The following is a 22003-nucleotide window of genomic DNA, read 5'->3' on the forward strand; positions in this document are numbered from 1 at the left end:
ATCTAGTTTTCACAGAAGACAGGCACATACAAGGTATACAGGAATACATGCAGAAAAAAATTTCCACACCCACAAAATAAAAATAAATATTCTTTAATAAAAAAGACTGTTTACACTTTTGTGTTTTAAACACACACACACACACACACACACACACACACACACTCACACACACACTCACACACACACACATATATATATGGGGGGTGTGGGTGGGTGTGTGAATAGCAAAATGCAAAACCAGTCATTTTACCCCATTTTAGCTCAAGTCTGGAAGCCATGAGAGGTAACCTGTTCTCAGTCTTGGATCAATGTAGTTAGTGAAGTCTCCATCAGTTTGCTTGTATTAACAATGCAGAATTCATTTAAACTGTGTTATACTAAAGGCTATTTTATTACTCTCTTTTTCTTCTCAGAGAAACTGTATATTTCAATATTTGCTTGTATTTTTATGTAGGAGGAAAGTCAGTGATGTTAAGCTAGTTTCTTAAATCATTGTCCATTGCTGAAAGCCTCATATCTGCATTTTTGTCTTTAGTTGTAATACAGAGTCCAGGTTCAGTATTTCACACTTGAAAGTGGAACTTACTTTACTATAGAAGCTTTAAATCTTTCTACATGGCTTGGCATGGTGGATTTCATTAAAGAACTGAATTTCATAACAAGGACCAGGCATTTCTTCAAAGAACTTGATCATATTCTGTAATCCATTACCATCTGGCATTGCACATGCTAATCTAAACAAAAATGTATAAATGACTCTTTTTTTTTTTTTTTTTTTTTTTTTTTTTTTTTTTTTTTTACAAAAATTAAGCATTTCAAATCTCCCTTTGTGTGGCATGGCTTTGAAAGCATTATATTTATTCCGGATTGGCCCTTTAATTTGTTCTATCAAATATTTTGGAGGTTTAAGCAAGACATCAGTAGTGAACAGGTGTGGAAAAAAATTTGATGTCTAAAAGCATTCCGTTTTATGGCAGTTGTTTGTAGTTTTTAGCACATCTATTGATTGAATTCCTGTGAAACAGGGACACCAGCCCATTTCCCTACTAGGGGATAGTACTCCACTTGCTGACATTTTCTCTCTGCCTTTTCACATTCCAGTGTTGATCCTCCTCATCGTTACTATGAGAAGACGAAAAAAAGAGTCTCTCATTTTTGACGAGGAAAGGGATATTAGAGAAAACATCGTCAGATATGATGATGAAGGTGGGGGAGAAGAAGATACTGAAGCCTTTGACATGACGGCACTGAGAAACCTCAACGTCATACGAGACAGCAAACCCCGCAGAGATGTGACTCCTGAAATTCAGGTTTTGAGTCGACCGACTTTAAAAAGCATTCCAGATAATGTCATTTTTAGAGAATTTATTTGGGAAAGACTGAAAGAAGCTGACCTGGATCCAGGAGCTCCTCCATATGACTCTCTGCAGACCTATGCATTTGAAGGAAATGGCTCAATTGCTGAATCTCTCAGTTCTTTAGATTCTGTCAGTTCAAACTCTGATCAGAATTATGACTACCTAAGTGATTGGGGACCCCGATTTAAACGACTGGCTGACATGTATGGAAATGGCCAAGAGAATTTGTGCTCATAGCCTTGGACAATAAATTTGAAATGTACTGAACAAAAACCTAGCAGAAAAAAATAAAAAAGTTTAAAAGAGAAGGAAAAGGCAGAAGTATTACATATACTGAACAAGAACATTCACTTATTGGACAAAAGAAGTTGTAAATATGTCTCCAATTTTATCAATTAAAGTTTCTGCCTTGGTGAACCCTTCACTAGATTATCAAAAGGATTTCACTGACCACAAACTCTGGGAATTTGAAGTTTATTATTATTATTATTATTATTATTATTATTATTATTATTATTATTATATAAACTAGTACTCAATGATTTGTGAATAGGTAGCAACTCTCATACTTGCAAAGGCACCTATCTTGCCAGATAGTCCTGTGTTATCATTAAACCAATGCTGCCATGCACATACATTTGTGGTACACTCTCTGAAATGATTAGAGCATGGTGTGCCATCAAAAAAAAAAATACTTCAACTACTTGCTTATCAAAACTTTGGAAAATTTTATTCCTACTGAAGCTTTTAGACTTATATGATAGAGTTCAAGACAATTTTATTGTTGTTTGTGCACAGAAATACTTTATTTTATTTAGCAATATTAAAATCCTCATAATAACTTTCCTAAGTGAAATTCTCAATAAAAGCCAACAAAATTTTATTTAAGGCAACACAAATCACTGCTTGACATTAAATTATAAGAAGTGTTCCCAGTAAGGGAAACATACATAATTCATAAAGTTTCAAGTGTATTTTAATTGCTCATGGAGGTATGATTTTAAACAATGGTTGCTATCTGTTCTTTAATTTTTATTTTCTCTTCTGATTTGTACAGGAGAATATATTTTTTTACTTGACACATACTGTTGTGTTTATTTATGAGCACTAACCTCCAATCTGTTCAGGTTCATCTTACTGCTTTGTGGGATTAAATTCATCAGCAGATGCTGGCTTGTACAATGGGAAGGAAATGAAACATGGAAATGGAGAAATAATTGTACAGCAATTGAGTCTCATTGCCACTCGCATCTCAAAGAAAAACATTGCTCCAAGGATGTAAAAAGTTTTTTTTTTTTCCTGAGCCACTGGAGTATACAAAACTGTGAGAAAAATAGTATTTATATTTCAGGAAGCCTTTTGAGAGAGTTGAGGTTTTTCTTTGATGCAGGAGTTATCTTCCAAAATCATGATTCTATATGCTCCAAAGACTTTTCAAGGATCTGTTTCCCAGCTTCTTTTGTTGTAACACGTTGACTAAAATCTTAAGATTGAGATTTTGAATATATTTTAAAATGTATGACACTATAGATCTTCAACCTATTGTGTCCCACAATTAATGAATGATGTGTAATTTCTCTATGTTTAGATGTGCCAAAGGGAAGATAGAAATTTCAAGTAATCATATGTGTTTATGATTGAGATGGATGTATCAAAATAAGGTGACTTTTAAAAATAATAGTATTTCTACTTATTTTTCCTAGATTAATACTAGTTTAATGTGCATATAATCAAGTAATTATGAATTTACTTTTTTCCTTACTTTTTTCTTTCAAAATTAATTCATTTTTGAGTTATAAGAAAACCTACAGTTGAACAATGCGTATGAATTGCATTATAAAAATCCTCCTTCTGATAAGCAGAATTTAGAACTGAAATATGTTGGTTAAGTGAGGAGAAGTTATTTGGGATGCTGTAACTTGCAGTCCATCATTACAAATGGAATATGTGAAAGAGGCCTTCAGCTTCATACTAACAGTAATTAAATAAATTTGAAGTATGCAAACAGATCTTTAGTTGAATAAATTATTTAGATGCTGTACTATGACTAGAGAGCTACTACACTTCTTGCTATATTCACAGGCATTTGTATAAAATTTTACCACAAAGTAAAATATCCTGTTCATAAGTCTTAGACATATCTGAACGTTTATAAAATTAAAACAAATTTTATACTTACCTAGTCCAATGAAATTATATTGTGGTATTGCAATTATATAAATGCTGTATTTGCAAGTGCTGAGAAAACAAATTACTACAAACTTCTTGATGTCTGGGAGGAAATGAAATAGTTATTGCAGGGGATAATCGTGTCAAAACTTCTGATTTTTACACATATTACTAAGTAGTTGCTTTTTACAATCGGAAATTATCATTGTAATGCAGAAAAGTAGAAGGATTTTTTTCCCTTAAATTTTGTCAATCTACTGCTAGTGCCAACTTGAGAAAAGAATAATGGTTCTACTTTATATACTGGTTTAAAACTGTTTGCATATATCACAATATTGATTTGTTTCTGTGATAGCGTGGAAGTTGTTGAAGATGGACAAATGTACTTATTATCTGTAGAATTTTTATGACACCCCAAACTTAACAGCAATGAGGTAAATTTGTTATTATATTTTTAGTTAGTTTTATGTTCTAAAAAATATATCACAGCTAAGAGATTGCACCAGTTTATTGAAGAGATGAATTATTACATAAATAAGAAATTTTCTAAAGTTTCTTTAGATACATTTTTATTATTTAGTGATTAAATGTCATTTTACTTTCAACAGTCAGAAGTAGCTCAAGAACCAACATGTGTCTCATTCTCCAAATTCACTTACAATGATATGATTTTGTTGTGCATTTGATCTGTTGGTGTACTTTTGGGGGGCAGGGTCCTATCCTATAGCATAGGGGTTGCCTCATCTTCATCACAATCTGTTTTTCTCAATCTCTGGTCTATCGGATAAAAGTTTTATGTGACCAATTTGATTTCTAAATCCCAAAGTATGTCATAAAGCTATAACTCATTATTATAGCTCTATTATGGATAAAGATAATATCAAATAAGGATTATAGAAGATGTACCGACTTACATCCATCAACACAGATATAACCATGGAAATAAGTGTGGAGAAAAGGGGTAAAATATTTTATCGTGATAATCAGTTTCTTACTATTACAAAACAACAATTCATCATGTGCCAAGTAATCTTTACTTTGAACAGCTTAACTTCTTTAAAATATAAATAAAGTTCATTTATTACAATGTATATTGAAGAGATACACCCAAGTACATTTCTGTATTATTAATTTTGGATAATTTAAAACCATAATGAAAATATGTACCATACCCTAGAAAATACACTTTTGTCAGCAACAAACAAAAATCAAGAATGAAATCAAGAAAAATGTTGAGAGGTGTAGTTCAGTGTACGACCATTTTTTTCAGTGGACCTGGCTCCCTGTTCCTTTGTTATAAAGCTCTGCTGGGGCAGACAGCAGGTGAGTCTGGGTCCAGAATGTCAGGGTTTACAGGATTATATAATTATAGTCAGTTAATAAAAAATCCATAAAAATTCTCAATCACCTTAAATCTCAACAAACTCCATTTATACTTGCCTTGGTAAGGAACAGGCACATACAACTGTTCTTCATCAATAGGAGAGTTGTAATGAGCAACATCTGTAAAATGACTCACAAATGGAAATGAAAACACCAACAGAGTGTTACTATTACTATACAAGTGTTAACTTGGAAGAAGCTGAAAATAAGCTGGTAAGTAAATGGTATAAGGAAAACAATTCAGTTTTTACATTTTTAAATATTCTAAGCTCTTGCAAAAATATTAATCATGACATTTCAATTTTAACCTGGCATCTGTTGACTTGCACACTGTTTTAATTGTCCTAATTGCTTTATTTAATCACAATTTACAAGTTTATTGATAGTTAATTTAATTTAATTATAGTTGATTAAATCTTCATCTTAACTCTTTCAGGTCAAAGATAGATGAAGACAAGTAAAAGATGTAATAATTTATACATGAGTTTATCTACTTTCTGGTAGTCTGAAATGTATTTTGATCTTAAGTAGGTAGTTTTAAGTATTCAGAATAAATACAGTGCATATACAAAGTGATCTATAAAACTTTGTCAGAGAAAGTCAATACAGACATGTGGCAACTAAAATTAATTAACCAAGACTTATACTCTAACTTCAGCACCTTGAATATAATAAAGAATATAAAAAGGTTTACAGCCCTTGAATTGTGAATTTGTTTTATTTTGCAAAGAAATGTGATAAGACCTTAAGAACATGAAAGATATCTAATGCTGTGATTGCAAAACAACTAGAAAGAGAAAATTTTCCATAAAATCATTCAGCAAAAATCATTGTTCACGACAGTCTCAAAATTGCAATGCTGACTTCTACAGGTGTAGAGTTTACATAAAAAACCCACTTACCTGAGTATGTATACATGTGTGAGATTGGAAACATTCAGAAGTTTGAAGTAACTGAAACAAATTAGTACAATGTTATCAGAATAGGGTTATATAGTATGCTTTTTGCCAAATTTAGTATACATTTAAAAATACAGTTTACATTAGGAGAAAGATATTCGTGGCTAACTGAAGAAAGCATAGATGAATCATGTATATTCATGTTTATTTTGCTCTATATATATAATCTCATTTTTACTCAATATCTGGAATATGAATTAAATTTTGTGACATGTTATCAGACTTTTTTTAATATTAGATATCCAGTGTCAATAAACTTATTTCACGAATGAAATCTAAGCAAACATATCTGAGCCATAGGCACAAGGTTGATTCTTTATACTTTTATGTCATCATGATTTAAGCAGAGTTATCGAGTATATTATTCATTTAAGATTCTCATAAGGTTAACTTAAAGTATTTTAAAAAGATAAAGCATCTGTAAAATGTTAAGATTTTATGAAATAATATGAAAAATCTTTTAAACGATTGATTTTATTTGTGTGTTATACTAAATTCAGACCATTTTCTGCTTTTTGAAACAAATAATTGGTGTAATTAATATAAACAAACTCAAAATCTACTAGCGCATTTTAAACATTTGACCTCAGTTTATTTAGTCATTTATAAAAGACTGAAATATAACAAATAAATAACAAATTTTCTTCACTCATGTAATAACTGGGTGGGAGAATAAGTCTTTTAAATGATTTCATTATTATTCTAGAAAAAATGTGCCCAAATGTTAGAGATTCTTGGAACAATATGCTCAGAACTCAGTTAGTATGCAGGCAAGGTAAGAAGAGAAAAAATTCAGATTCTCAAAAATTCAATCATTTAGCCAAAAATACATATACACATATAGATTCAAATATTTTAAAATTGCATACATATATAGTTTTAGGAAAAAATATTATAATATATCTTGCACTGGGGCTTAAACTGAGTATTAATGTGATTCTAGTGTACCTTAAGAATAATTGAGTACCCTTCTATATATTATTTTGCTTTATTGAGAGTCACTATTCTAAAAGCATGTGATAGAATACAGAAATACTAAATCTATTGAAAATAAAGGTAATCCAAAAAATCCAGTTACACTTGCTCTTGCAAGAGAGACTAATACAAAGCTAGGGTTTCAGATTCAGTATGTGGCAGAGCTTCCAATATACTTTATAGTCAGGATAAGTACTACCTGGCAGTAAAATAACAATAGAACATTTTAAATACACATGAAGGAACCAATGTACAACTCCCAAACCATAGTGATAAAGATATGAATATAAAGTGTACATGAATAAATGTATCAGGTATAGAAATAAATGTGGGAGTACTGTGGGAGCTAAGATTGTTTCAACGTTTTGCCTGTTTGTTTTTTTTAAGTATGTGTATCTCTGTATTAAGAAAAATAATGAAAAATCTCTTGAAATGTGTTGGCATGCACATGTAATCCTAATACTGGTGATATTGAGGTAGAAAAACTGCAGTTTTGCAGCCAACCTAGACTACAGCAAGATTCAATCTCAAAAAAGCAAAGAGAAAATTGACTGAAAATAAAATGCTGTAGAAGTGAATATTTTCCCTATTGTTGATAACTGCATTCTCTGTCATCATTCTCACTAAAATTTATTCTGCCTTGCAACTTGGTACAATAGGTATTATTGTTATTATACTGTGATGTTTCTCTCTAAGCAACTGATTTTGTATGAAATCATCATAATAAATTTTTCTATGTAAATGCAATTTTAAGTTCCAGAAAAATTCTAATGAATTTTGTGGAAACCTTTTCTTACAAGTAGGATCAACAGATTCACACATTGTTTCTGAAGAACAGGCATCTCTTTTAGTGGAGAAGTCTCAGAAATTCAGAATTATTGCAATTTATCTCAGCAAGCACAGGAAGTAAATGATGGAGATATAAAATAAAAAATAATCTATACTTATTTTGTCCATCATCGTTTGAAAGAACACTAACATTAAAAAAAAGGCATTCTAGATTTGGTAGATGAGAAAAGACTTGAAACTTATTTTTAAAATGTACCTTGAAATTTTAGCAAGCTTCAGTTCTTTAAAAGACTATTAAATTTTGTTTTATTTTCTACTAAAATAACTTAATCAGAAAAATTATGCTAAATATTATTTCAAAGTAATGAGAAAATTGAAAAATTTTGATGCAAACAACTACAACATTATTGCTATTCTCTTTTCTGTTGTCTGTTGATAGTGCTGTAGTAGAAGAGCAGTTCTGCAGATTCATATAATTTCAGTTCTTGCTTCAAAAGATTTGTAAGAGAAAAAAAACTACAACAAGCAGGCAACTAATCAAAAACAAAGTAACAATCAGAAAAGGAATTATGAGGGGTGAGTCTAGTGAGTTGTACTGTCAACAAAAGATGTGTAGGTAACTGGGTGCACTGACAGCAGCTACAAATAGAGCTGAAATGTTGTAAGGAGCCAGAACACCTACCCAGAGGTAAGGAGATGCCAAATTCAGAAAAGGAAGGTTTTGTCTCTGCACCAACTATTGGTTTAAGTTTGACTGAATAAACAACAACAACAAAAATCACCAAATATGTAAGACAAATTACCATGAAGATGGTATAAATTCTTGAGAACTTAAACTATTTATTATTATTATTATTATTATTATTATTATTATTATTATTATTATTATTACATTATTATCAGAAGGATAAATGTAAATAGTAGTTCATGCCCTTCCAGTTTCACAGTCATTTCATCTCATTGAAATACATAAAGGCTCAATGTTCTTTGCTTATGGCTAGAATCCGCTTATGAGTTAGTACATACCATATTCCTCTTTTTGGGTCTGGGTTACCTCACTCAGTAGAATGTTTTCTGTTTCCATCCATTTGCATGCAAATTTCAATATATCATTGTTTTTTACATCTGAGTAGAACTCTAAAGTATATATGTGCCACACCTTCTTTATCCATTCTTCTAATGAGGGGCACCTAGGTTGTTTCCAGGTTCTGGCTATTACAAATACGCTGCTGTGAACATAGTTGAACAAACACTTTTGTAGTATGATTGGGCATCTCTTGGATATATTCCCAAGAGTGGAATTGCTGCATCCTTTGGTAGGTTGACTCCCAGTTTCCTGAGAAACCACCACACTGATTTCCAAAATGGTTGCACAAGTTTTCATTCCCACCAACAATGGATGAGTATTCCCCTTACTCCACATCCTCTCCAGCAAAGGCTATCATTGGTGTATCATATTTTGATTTTAGCCATTCTAACAGGTGTAAGATGGCATCTCAAAGTTGTTTGATTTGCATTTCCGTGATCGCCAAGGAGGTTGAGCATGTCCTTAAGTGTTTTTTGGCCATTTGAACTTCTGGTGAGAATTCTCTGTTCAGTTCAGTACCCCATTTTTAAATTGGGTTAATTAGAGTTCTAATGTCTAGTTTCTTGAGTACTTTATATATCTTGGAGATCAGACCTTTGTCTGAAGTGGGGTTGGTGAAGATCTCCCATTCAGTACGTTGCCTTTTTGTCTTAATGACAGTATCCTTTGCATAACAGAAGCTTCTCAGTTTCAGGAGGTCTCACTTATTCATTGTTGCTCTTATTGTCTGTGCTACTGGGGTTATGCGTAGAATTGGTCTCTTGTGCCCATGTGTTGCAGACTACTTCACACTTTCTCTTCTATCAGGTCCAGTTCGTGATCCTAGAGAAGCTAAATAAGAAGGTGAAAACATATATTTATCCTCCTGAATATCAAAAGTTTACAAGATCAACGGACAAAAGGGCATAGGAGAATGGGGGTAGATTGGGGGGAGGGGAGATGGGGAAAGAGAAAGGAGAAGGGGAGGATTGGGGAGAGCTTGGGGGAATTGAATAATTGAGATGGAGGAAGGGTGGATATGGGAGCAGGGAAGAAGTTATCCTAACCAAGGAAGCCACTTTAGGGTTGGCTAGAGTATTGGCTCTAGAGGGGTTCCCGGGTGTCCAAGGGGAATTCCCCAACTAGTTCCGTGGGCAGCAGAGGAGTGGGTGCCTGAACTGGCCTTATCCTATAGCCACACTGATGAATAATTTGCATATTACCATAGAACCTTCATCTGGTGATGGATGGAGATACAGACAGAGACCCACATTGGAGCACTGGACTGAGCTCCCAAGATCCAAATGAGGAGCAGAAGGAGGAAGAACAGGAGCAAGGAAGACAGGACCACGATACAATGGGACTGATCTAATGGGAGCTCACCCAGGAAGTGGGAGGACTGTGAGGGAAATGGAAGGAGGGGAGGAGGTGAAAATTTTTAATAAGTAAAAAAACAGAAAGAAATACATGAAGGCTAATAGTAATTATAAATTGTTTGACTAATTAGGTCAGGGTTATTATTAACTAGCGTCTACACCTTAAATTAACTCATACTTCTTGTCTATATTTAGCCACATGTCTCGGTACCTTTTCTCAGTTAAGAATTCTCATCTTGCTTCTTCTGCATCTAACTAATGACTATTTCTCTGACTTTTCTCTTCTTAGAATTCTCCTACTTTGTCACCTGCCTAAACTTTCTGCCTAGCTACTGGTCAATCAGCATTTTTATATAGTTTTATATATTTTAATTAATTGAAAAAGTATTTTTTTTCTTATTTTGCATACCAATCTCAGTTTCCAATCCCTCCCTTCCTCCTGCTCAAGCCACCTTACCCCCAGCCCACCCTCCATCCACTCCTCAGAGAGTGTAAGGTTTCCCATGGGAAGTCAACAAAATCTAGCATATTTCTTTGAGGCAGGACCATGGCTCTTCCAACTATATCTATGCTGAGCACGGTATCCTTCCAAAGAATAGGGTTTCCAAAAAGCCAGTATAAGCAGTAGGAATAAATCCTGGTCTCAATACCAGTGGCTGCACAGTCCATCCCAGCCATACAAATGTCACCCACATTCAGAGAGCCTAGTTTGTTTACATGCTGGTTCTACCATGGTCAGATTTGAGTTGATGAGTTCCCATCATCTCAGGTAAAATGTTTCTGTGGGTATCCCTATCATGGCATTGATCCCACATATTATCAATCCTCCCTCTCTTTGACTGGATTTAGGAATTTATCCCAGTGTTCCGCTGTGGATTTCAGCATCTGTTTCTGTTAGTTACTGGATGAAGGTTCTATGATGACATTTAAGGTAGTCAATAATCTGAGTACAGGGGAAGGCCAGTGTTGGTACCCTCTCCCACAATTGCTCAAGGTCTTAGCTGGGATCGTCCTTGTTGGTTCTTGGGAATTTCTCTTTGACCAATTGTTGCAGTTGCTATCTGTTTCTTAGGGAGCCACTCTTGGTCTGCTCTGTGCAATCACTATCTGTGCCTCAGGGAGCTGCTGAGGTCTCCAAGTATGGGTAGGTATGAGGGTAGAATTTGACTTGTATATTACAGGGTCTGATCAGTGTTGGGGAGGTGGTGGAGAAGCCTGCCTTCAGGTGGCTTGCCTGCTGTCTGGCTAGTAAAGCTGAGGCAGGTACGGAGCGGTGTAGTGTGGAGCTGCGGGCAGGCTTGCTTTTCATCCTGCCCAGCTCCCGGCCACCGGCTAGCTTTACCCGAAATAATTACACGGAAACTGTATTCTTTTAAACACTGCCTGGCCCATTATTTCTAGCCTCTTATTGTCTAATTCTCACATCTCTTGCTTTAACCCATATCTAATAATCTGTGTAGCACCACAAAGTGGTGCCTTACCGGGAAGTTTCTAGCTTATGTCCATCTTGGGCTGGAGCTTCATTGCATCTGGTTGTAGAGGCAGGGCAATTGTCTGAGCCATCTACCTCACTTCCTTCTTCCTGTTCTGTCTACTCCACCCACCTATTTTCTAACCTATTAGGCCAAGCAGTTTTCTTTATTAATTAACCAATGAAATCAACAGATTGATAGAAGACCCGCCTCCATCAGAGCGGCCTGGGGTTTTGCCCTGGTATCAAGGGTCAAGAGACTGGGGTGTCCAGATGGAGAACTGGTCACTCACTTCTTGTTCTTGTGTGCAGTCACAGTCTGTGTGTGAGAGATCCTGTGAGGTTGCAGGTGGGGTTTGGGGTAGAGTGGGACTTGAAGCTTACAGGGTCCAATTCTCAGCACTTAATTTAGCCATTATGAGCGTCAAATCTTTACAGTGTAATAAGAATATAAAAGTTGAATATTAAAAAATGAAAAGTAGGTTAAAATTGAAGAATAAAACTGCTTTTAAGATTCATTTTCTTTATAAAAGAAACAATATAGTCTGAAATGAATTCATGTTTGAAGCTAAATATTGGAAAGAGATTATATGAAAATTGAAAGTAGTGTGGGCTGGGGTAGAAAAGTAAAAAAGTTGCTGGATAACAGTTGTAAGTGAGAAGTGAAGAGTGAAAAGGAGAAATGAAAAGAGGATTGTGCAAACAAAATACATATAAAAACACTGTAACAGTGGTACTTGGTAGCTTACATCATGGAGACATATGCAAGTTGATTTCAACTTGCACTAGAAAGTAAGTTCTAGAGAAGCCAGCAATATATAGTTAAATAGCTGTGTCTTAAAAACCAAAACAAAGAAACAAATTCCTAAAGCACAACAAAACATTTCAGCTGTGTAGTACTTTAACTGAATTTCAAAATAAAATAACAATCATTTTTAACATATTAGATTACTGCAAGAGAGACAATTGGGCTTAAATTCAGATTGGATGAAATAGTCATTTTAGTGCCCTTCAGCTGAAACTATATATTATGCAAGACTATGAGTAACAAGAATAAATAAAAGATATGCATTATTTTGCAAGTTTACATTTAATATTCAAAAAGATTAAGGGTATTGACAGAGGTTTCTATCCTACCTGGTACTGCAGCCATTCAGTTCCAGAGTAACACACAGAGACCTACATTAATTATAAACTGGTTGGCCTTTTATCTCAGACTTCTTATTAATTATCTCTTACATCTTACATTAACCCATAATTGTGGTCTGTGTTAGTCACATGAATTGGTACCTTTTAACTGTGAGGCATTTTTATCTTGCATTCTCTGTGTTTGGGTGATGACTGTATACTGAGCTTGTCCTCTTCCCAGTATTCTATTCTGGTCACATCCCTATACTTCTTGCCAGGCTACTTGTCAATGAGCATTTATTAAACCAATACAAGTGACAAATCCTTAGAGGGTACAAAACAATTGTCCCACATAATGAGGGTATAATTATTCATTAAATAAAGCTCAGTGTGTTTCTAAATTGTGAAATCTACAGAATGTGTTGTCTTCTTACAATAAGATTGGTAGGACATACCTAGTAAGAAGCAACTTAAGGGAGGAAGGATTTGTTTGGGCTTACAGTTCAAGGGAATAGTACCTCATGATAGGGAAGGCAGTAGCAGTCAGCTGGTTGCAGTATTGCATCTGTAGTCAAGATTCAGAGAGGTAAATGCTTTTGCTCAGCTCTCTTTTTCTGTTTTAATTCCAGAACCCCAGCACAGGGAACAGAGCTATCCATATTCATGGTTAGTCTTCTTGTAAACATTGATTGCTGTTTCATTTCCTGGCCTCCCAGACCTGAATAATCATGCATAAACCATATTAATTATAACACTGTTTTAACTATTAGCTCAGGTTTCTTATTAACTAACTTTTATATCTTAAATTAACCCATTTCTATTAATCTGTGTATTGCCACAAGGCTGTGGCTTTCTGGGTAAGGTTCTGTTCTGGCATCTTTCTCCTTTGGTAGCTTCATAGCATCTCTCTAACTCTGCCTACTCTCTCCATATATCTCTTCAAGCCAGCTATATTCTGCCCTGCTATATGCTGAAGCAGCTTCTTTATTAACCAAAGGTAATAAAACATATTCATAGCATACAGAGGAGAATCCCACATCATCTCCCCTTTTCTGTCTAAATAAAAAGCTAGGTATGTCACAGAAATGGGAAAAGCACCTAATATGGTGCCTATTTCTACTATGCACCTAAAGTGCTGAGCAGAGTCCACAGTATTACTTCTAAGAAGAGACTAGAATAAGATGGTGATTAGAAATGGTCTCGAAACAAGAACACATGTTCTGCTCAGACCTCAGAGCTTAAGCAACCCTGGGCCGTAGCTGGGGTCAGCTGACAGGACCACCAGTGTTGTCTCTCCTAGACTTTTGTGCAGTATTTATACTTAATGCATAAACAATATTACAACAATAACAAATAGATTTATGAATTATACATACTTGCCATGTGCAGACCTTCCAGCAGCAGAACACAATAGAGAAACCAAAAATACAATGACTAATTACAACAAGCTAAATGTTCAGCAGTAGAATATCATAATAATATATCATTGGCAAGCTATTACCCATTCAATAAAACGAGTGCTATGTTTCCATGCATGTATGATTGTAGTGGATTCTTATGATGGCATGTTAAAAGTTCTGAGGTAGGAAACTTCTTCTTCAGAGACTTGTACTTCTTAACATACTATCTGCTTAGAAGAAAAAGACATATACAGCAAAAAAAATATAACATAGAACAAAATCTCCTTGCCAACATAATGATTTAATGGAGAGGGCAAGGTGGGAGAATTTTTCATTTCTTTTTTATTTCTTTTACTTGATAATTATGAATTATATTCACAATTATATTAATTTTATACTGATATATTATTTATAATTAAACATTAATTTAATACTATCTTCATATTAAATATGAAATTTAAATTTTTTCTTCTTCCTCACTTGTTTAAATGACACGTAAGAGTAACAGCAAAAATATGCTGAATACCAGCTTGTGAGGCATGATAGTTAATAAAAATTTCAACATGATAGGATCAGAGTAACTTGGTAACTCAAGACTCTCCCACATCACCCTGGGAAGGTCTGTGAGGGTATTTCTAGACTAGGTTACCTGAGGAAGGAAGACCCACCCTGTTTTAGTTATTTTCCTATTGTCATGGCAAAACACCACCAAATAAACCATTTAATTTTGGGGCTCATGGCTCCAAAGAGTAGTAGAGTCTATGACCATCATTATGAGTAGCATAGCAGCAGGCAAGTAGGCATGGCACCGGGGCAGTGGCTGAGAGCTTAGTTCTTATCTGTAAGCATAAAGGAAAGGGGGGAGAGGGAGAAGAGAGAGAGAGAAAAAAAAGAGAGAACTGGAATGTGATGGGTTTTCAAAAGCTCAAAGCCCACCTTCAACAACATATCTATTCCAAAAAAAAGTCACACCTCCCAGTCCTTTCCAAACAGTTCTACCAACTAGTGATTAAGCATTCAAACATGTGAGTCTATGGGGATATTCTCATTATATACCCTGAATGGGCAACACTATCCCATGTACTGGTGTTCTGAACTGAATAAAAAAAGAAAAATGAAAAAAAAAAGATTGGTAGGACAAACATGAAAGAGAAAGTATATAGAAAACATTAGAAATACTACCAAACATATTATTTAAATGAAATTACAAGTTATTAGAGAGCACTTTAAAGTGGAATATAGAAAATAAAATTTCAAGGGTACAGGTAGAATCTACAGAGAAACTATAGATATAATACTTATTAATATTAGATAATAATACTTATTGTTTATATTAGTCGGGGCTCTCTAGGTAATGCAAAACAATAGAGTGAAAATATATAAGAGCAGGATGTATTGTATTGCTTTACACAATATGTATGGAAAGTCCAATAGTGACTGTCTTCATGTTGGATAGACTAAAAACATTGTAGCTGCTCAATGCAGGATGTTGTTATTTCAGCAATCTAAAACTGTTGTTGCAAGTCAATGCCACTTCTTCATTGCACAGTGCAAAGTCATAAGTTGGGCTCTAGCTGTGGGACCTCCTTCAACGAACAGCTATTAAGAGTATTTTGCATAGATAGGCAATGCTCAACCACATCAAAGAACTGTAGAATATGGCATTTAAATAACTTAGGGTTCTGTTGACATGAGACACGATTGCTTCTGGCAGCAATAGAGAATATTGGACACTGAAGGGAAGACAGAAGTCACAAAATAATCCCACACCAGTTTAAAATTATTAATAATAAATGCTTATTTATTTAAGGGAAACTTACAGATCACTGTCCTAGATATCATTCCTCTGCATGAACAGGAACAGAGTCTAGCATCTGGAAGTGAGAGTCAGAAACAACAGAACAAGTGCTCACTTTACAGCTGCATTTACAGAAAAAGAGACCACAGCCAAGTTGGCTGGTATCTTAAATGCTATTGCCTAATGAGAAGAATGAGCCCACAAAGCACCTCCCCTTTTGTTTAAATAGAGTTCCAAACCCAATATAAAAATATATATTAGGAATAGATATCAAGTATAATTAGAATTAAAACCAGCATAAACAATGTTAAGCAAGGAACATATGCTAAATGTTTTAATAAACATTCTATCTTAAAGAGTTTAAGTCGTCAAGAGCTAGTTCCAGGACAGGCTCCAAAGCCACAGAGAAACTCTGTCTCGAAAAACAAAACAAAAAAAAAATAAAAAAATAAATAAATTAAAAGGCTGGGCTACATCATAAGAGAACAGTAACTATGACTAATCTTTAGCCCAATCTGGGACATGAGAAGGAAGATAATACGACTTGAGCAGGCAGGAAGTACAATCGAGCAGCTTCCAAAGTGAGCAATATATGACGAAGACAGTTAGCTACCTGAGAAATCATTGAAGTCTCATTTGCAATGTCGAAGCAACCATCTTTGGCTAAGGCCTAGCATAACTGAAAGACCATTTTGAGAGGCAGAAAATTTTTTAGAACCATCTTACCATGTCTTGGAAAGATTTGACAGTATTTTTCCTTGTGGCCTGCTTTTCCATTTCTGGATACCATGTACTTTGTCAATGGTTGAGGTATGGGCAGTTCCTTGCCCAAAAGCCAATGGTTCCAAGTAAAAAACAAACTGAGTTCAGAGTCTTCGGTGATCAACATTCTCTCAGAAGTAGATTGGTGCTGTCAGGAGCAATGTCTCATATCAACAGAGCCCTAAGTTATTTAAATGTCATGGTCTACAGATCCTTGAAGTGGTTGAAGATTACCTATCTAGACAGAATACAACCTCCATATATCTAAAGAACCTAATTGATCTGACTATAACAGACATGAACAACGTTTAAACTCTATTTAATACCTGTATAACTTAAAGACTAAAACCTCATGTCAAAATATTAAATAATCTTTAAACAAATATGTAACAAATAAGGACAATGACCACAAAAGGTAAACAATGTTTACATTGTTTAAGTAACTTGATCAGAGGTATAAGTAATATATAATGCAATATGAAAATATATCCTAAAAGTTGTATCAATATACAAAATGTCCTAAAAAGAGTTAGAAACATGCATATATACAATCTGACAGAATAACTTTGCACAGGTGTACAAATAATGAAAATGAAATAACAAATATAATTTGAACTTGTATCAATATAAAAAACTATACCAATGTAAATTATTCATAAATAATAGCTCAAAAGTATCACTCTATTACCCACTATTATCCCTTTGTTTGAACAAACATAGTTTTCACGCCATACCTCTATCTAGTACAAGTAATAATCAACAACCCCTAAATAGTATTCCAAACCCTAAGGACAAAATTTTTTGGAGTGGAGGCATCATCCTCTAGAATTGCTTCCTGCTACAATGGGAGCAATATTTTCTTAATGGGATCCTGCAAAAGTTAAGTGATAGTTAAGTTTCAAAATTATTGTCTAGTATAGTTGCAAATGATTTTCGAGCAGTCAATAGGTTTGTTTTTCAAAGTTCTTATTTTGAGTTCTGGCCAGAACGTCATTAGAAGGTGCACCATTTAAGCAGCTGGTATCCAAAATCTAGTCTTAAAGTAGTGCTATCAGAATCACGATGTCATCTCAACCAGGTGGAGTTGTGCTGGGGAGTCCCATCTGTGGAGCCCCATTTTCTTTCTAGAAATTTCAAAGATTGCTGCATGAAAAGTATCTGTACAAAACTATATTTTTCATCATGGAAAACTTAAACATTATTCATAGAGACATACATTCAATAAAGAATATTATATAGATAAAATAGACAGAGAAAGTAAATTTTTTTCTAAAGTCTTCCTTCTGTCCTATTCCAGATGGTTCCCAATATAAGACAGAAATTCTGAAAGTACCTTTTAAAAACACACTTGAATTTAGAGAAGTACAGAGCCATTGTCCAATTTCAAAACCAGCTGAATATAGTTTTATATCTATATCTATATCTATATCTGTATCTCTATCTCTATCTCTATCTCTATCTCTATCTCTATCTCTATATGTATCTATCTATCTATCATCTATCTATCTATCTATCTATCTATCTATCTATCTATCTATATATATATATAAAACATGTGTGTGTGTGTGTGTGTGTCTATTCAGTGTTTGGCCTCAAAATCCATATCCTTTTTCTAGATGATCCATAGTGGATATTTTTCTTTCTAACAGCATTCAAACATTCAGGGTCTCTTAAATTTTTGAAGATGTCTATTTTCCTGTAAAGAAAAGATCAGAACCCTGCTCCAACCCTATATGCTTTCCTTATTATTATTGCCACCATTGTGGATGAGCTATCGTTTCTCTTTATCAAGAGGGCTCTCCTTTTCAAAGCAATCTTTATTAGTTTTGATGGTATCCATAGTATTTCTTCTTGTGTGAAAACAGGAGCCTATCCCCTTCCCCTGATTTCTTCTCCATGTTTCTATTGTAAAGTCAACACATCCTTGAAATACACTGGTTGATTCAATTCAGTATCAACCATTTTCCAATTTTCCATTGTCCAATGCCTCTCTGCTTCTATTGTTCCTTTCTCACTAGTGTTTAAAAATTAAGGATAATAAAGCATTATGCTATCTATTTCTGGGGGTATTTTCTATCCATTTCTATTTGTTTAGCATATCTTTTTTAGTATGATTTGACCTTTATATAATTGCCTGACCTGCAAGATTCTGTACTATACCTGTAATGTGTTTTATATTTTAATAGACAAAAACCAATTCAATTTTTAGATACATATGCTGAACAATTATCTGTCTTTATTTGTAGGAATGTCCATGATGGCCATAATTTCTAATAAATGTGTGATTACTGAATCAGCATTTCCCAAGTTCAAGTTTCTTGCCCATCAAAAACCTGAATGCATGTCTATAGTATGTTGTACATATTTTAGTTTACCAAATTCTGTAAAGTGGAACATATCCATCTCCAGGATCTTATTTTTTTGGGTTCCTCTTGGGTTACTCCCTGCAGGCAATGGTGTATGATTACAGAAAGTAGGACATCTCTTTATAATCTTCTTAGCCTGTTTCCAAGTAATAAAAAAACTCTTTCTTTAAACCTTTGTTATTGACATGATTTTTTTAGGAGATTCTGAGGTCTAAAACACATTCCCAATCAATAATTGATCAATTTCTGCATTACCTTGTGCTAGAGGACCTGGCAGAACTGTATAGGATCTGATGTGGTGTTATGTATATAGGACAAAGCCTATTCCTGATTATGTCTTGTACCTGGATGAATAAGGAAGTCAATTCAACATCATCTGTTATAAGTTCAGTGGTTTCAATATGCAAAACAACCCTTCTGAATGTTGTGAATCTTTAACTATATTGAGAAGTTCTTTAAAATCCTGTAGTACCATTAGAATAGCATATATTTCTGCCTTCTGGACAGAATTATAAGGGTTTTGTTCCACCTCACTTAATTCTTCTGATTTGTAACCTGCCTTCCTTGATTTATTTGTATCAGTATAAAATGGATGCGCTCTAGTTATTGGTCCATCATGTACAAGGGAAAGAATTCAATAAGTTCTCTTTATAAGATTAAGTCTGTCGCTTTTGGGATAATTGCAAATCATTTCTCCCAAAATATTAGCAAAAGTCCTTTACCAGGGTTAATTGTCTTCCTGTAACTGTTTTTTTTTTTTATTTTATCATAAGTAAAAGTCATTCGGACTGTACAAGAACATAAAGCAATTGATACACCTTCAGAGGTACTAACAGCCCTGCCTTTAAAACAGTTAACTGAGAAACCAATGTGGGTTAAACAGTGGACTATAGCAGAGGAAAAGTTGCAGGCTTTAGAGCAGCTGGTACAGGGGCAACTAGATGCTCAACATATTGAAGAATCTACCAGCCCTTGGAATTTTCCTGTATTTGTTGTTAAAAAGAAATCTGGAAAATGGAGAATAATGACAGATCTTAGATTTCTTAGGGTAGAATTATTATTGATATATTTAGCATATTTTTCTTGCTTGATATTTTTTTATTTTGGTTGTAATTCTAATTCATATACTTGAAATTTGTTCTTATTTTATACAGTTTTGTATTATTCTTAGAGCTTTCCTATGTAGACAAAAGGGGGTGGTATTATGTGAACTCCTTCAAGCCAATATCTTGTAAGATTCACAAACCCACAAATTAAGAGTCTCATGCTCTACTGACTGAGCTAGCCAGGCTCCTTATGAAGCTTGCTAGAAATTTGGGAAAGACACTGCTCTTGCCTGGACTCCTTGATGTTATTCTGTATGAACTGGACATGTAAGACCCATAGAAAAAGTGATTCCTGAACTTGTCTAAAGGTGAGACAGTCCTTCGTGGATTCCTGCTTTGTAAAAGAGTCTGTCAGACATTTTGCAGGACACAGGAAAAAAATGACTGACAAACTGATAGTATAAGTGGAACAGTGCTTGAAATCTTTTGCTTTATGGAAATTTCTTCCTGATATTATGGGCCTACAGGCTGAAGATGAATGCTGCAATAATACAGAAGAACTGTGCGTGACTGTCCAGGCAGTGAAATATCTCTGTCAATTCTAGAGTAGAGTTCTTGAAGTTCGTTACTGTACATTTTCTGTTAACTTAGATAATATTATATTCTGGGGTCTTTGATGGACTTAAAGTCTAGGTAGTTATGATTATAATTTTCCTTGGTTCAGGTTAAAGATAAAGGAGACATACATATTGTAACTGTAATTCTTACTTTATTCCTGTTTTGTTATATGCAATTTTACTGTTAAATTTAAATCCTTCCTTTTTATTTTAGACAGAAAAAGGGATGTGATATGAGATTCCCCTCTGAATGCTGTAAATATGTTGTATTGCCATTGTTTTCTTTAAGCTTCTTTCAGCCAATGGCTTAACAGTGTAAAACCAAGTGGGGACTACAGCCTGAGATATAGAGAAAAAGTAGACAGAATCAAAGTGACACCCATGTAGCCACTAGAGAAGACAGATGCCCACCCAAGAAACTCACTTGTAAACCACAAGCTGTGTGGTATAATAAAAAAATAATAAAATGGTTTAATTTACGATGTAAGAGCTTGCTAGAAATATGCTAAGCTATTGGCCAAACAGAATCACAATACAGTTTATGTGATTGTATTGGTTCTGGGCAGTTGGGGAATTGATGAGAAGCCTACATTTATAGCCTCTCATTTCAGAAAAGGATTGGTACCAACAGTGATCTAGATGAACTTTCAAGTAATATGGAAGGAAGCCTCAAAAAGAAAACAATGGTTTCCTCAGCCCTTGTCTCATTTCGGCTGCCACAGTTGGGAGAAGCTACATCTACAATGTAACTTCTCATGCTACTTAACCTAATTAAGAGCATGATTCTGGGGTGTATCAGGTTGCATGTCTCATAGATAATTATAAATGCAGCAAAGTGTAGACATCAAACTGTTGAGTTTTTAACTCCTTATCAATAACTGCTTCAAGAATTCCCTGATCCTTTCAACAAAATAAGTTAGCTAATAGTTAAAGAGTTTTAACAAGCAAAAGGATGTAACGCATAGTCTTTTCTTGTTTATTACATTGTGTTCTGTGAAGTTTTATGTCCATTTCTATTTTTGATGACTCTCCCAAAAGTCACATGGCTGGGCACTGTTACTGGATCTTGAGATCTGATACACAATATTTCTGCAAATTATACAAGCCTTCCATTTTTTGTCTTTTCCATAACATCTTTGATTCTCATTCTAAAGTTTATACCTTCCTGTGTATTCTCAATGAACGGCTTGTAAAAGATATAATAAAAAAGGGTATTGGTTCATACATAAATTTAGATTCAAACAATTTAGAGGACAGTCCTACTCTCAAATAACATCCTTTCTAATTTGAAATGTTAAAATGCTTCTTTCTCTAGAGTGCAACAGTTGTCATTTTTA

The 22003-nt window shown here is 34.3% G+C and overlaps 1 protein-coding gene across 2 annotated transcripts in view; it reads left to right on the forward strand.

The window, feature by feature from the left end:
- The window catches only part of Cdh7 (cadherin 7), a 213279-nt gene extending 211681 nt beyond the window's left edge, over positions 1-1598 (forward strand). For both annotated transcript variants that reach the window (XM_038349211.1, XM_038349212.1), the window contains one exon: positions 1105-1598. In XM_038349211.1, coding sequence (XP_038205139.1) covers positions 1105-1598 — 494 coding nt within the window. The remainder of the gene's footprint in view (positions 1-1104) is intronic.
- Positions 1599-22003: the final 20405 nt, after the last annotated feature.

This window comes from Arvicola amphibius, chromosome 12, assembly GCF_903992535.2.
Source record: "Arvicola amphibius chromosome 12, mArvAmp1.2, whole genome shotgun sequence".
Classification (NCBI taxonomy): Eukaryota; Metazoa; Chordata; class Mammalia; order Rodentia; family Cricetidae; genus Arvicola; species Arvicola amphibius.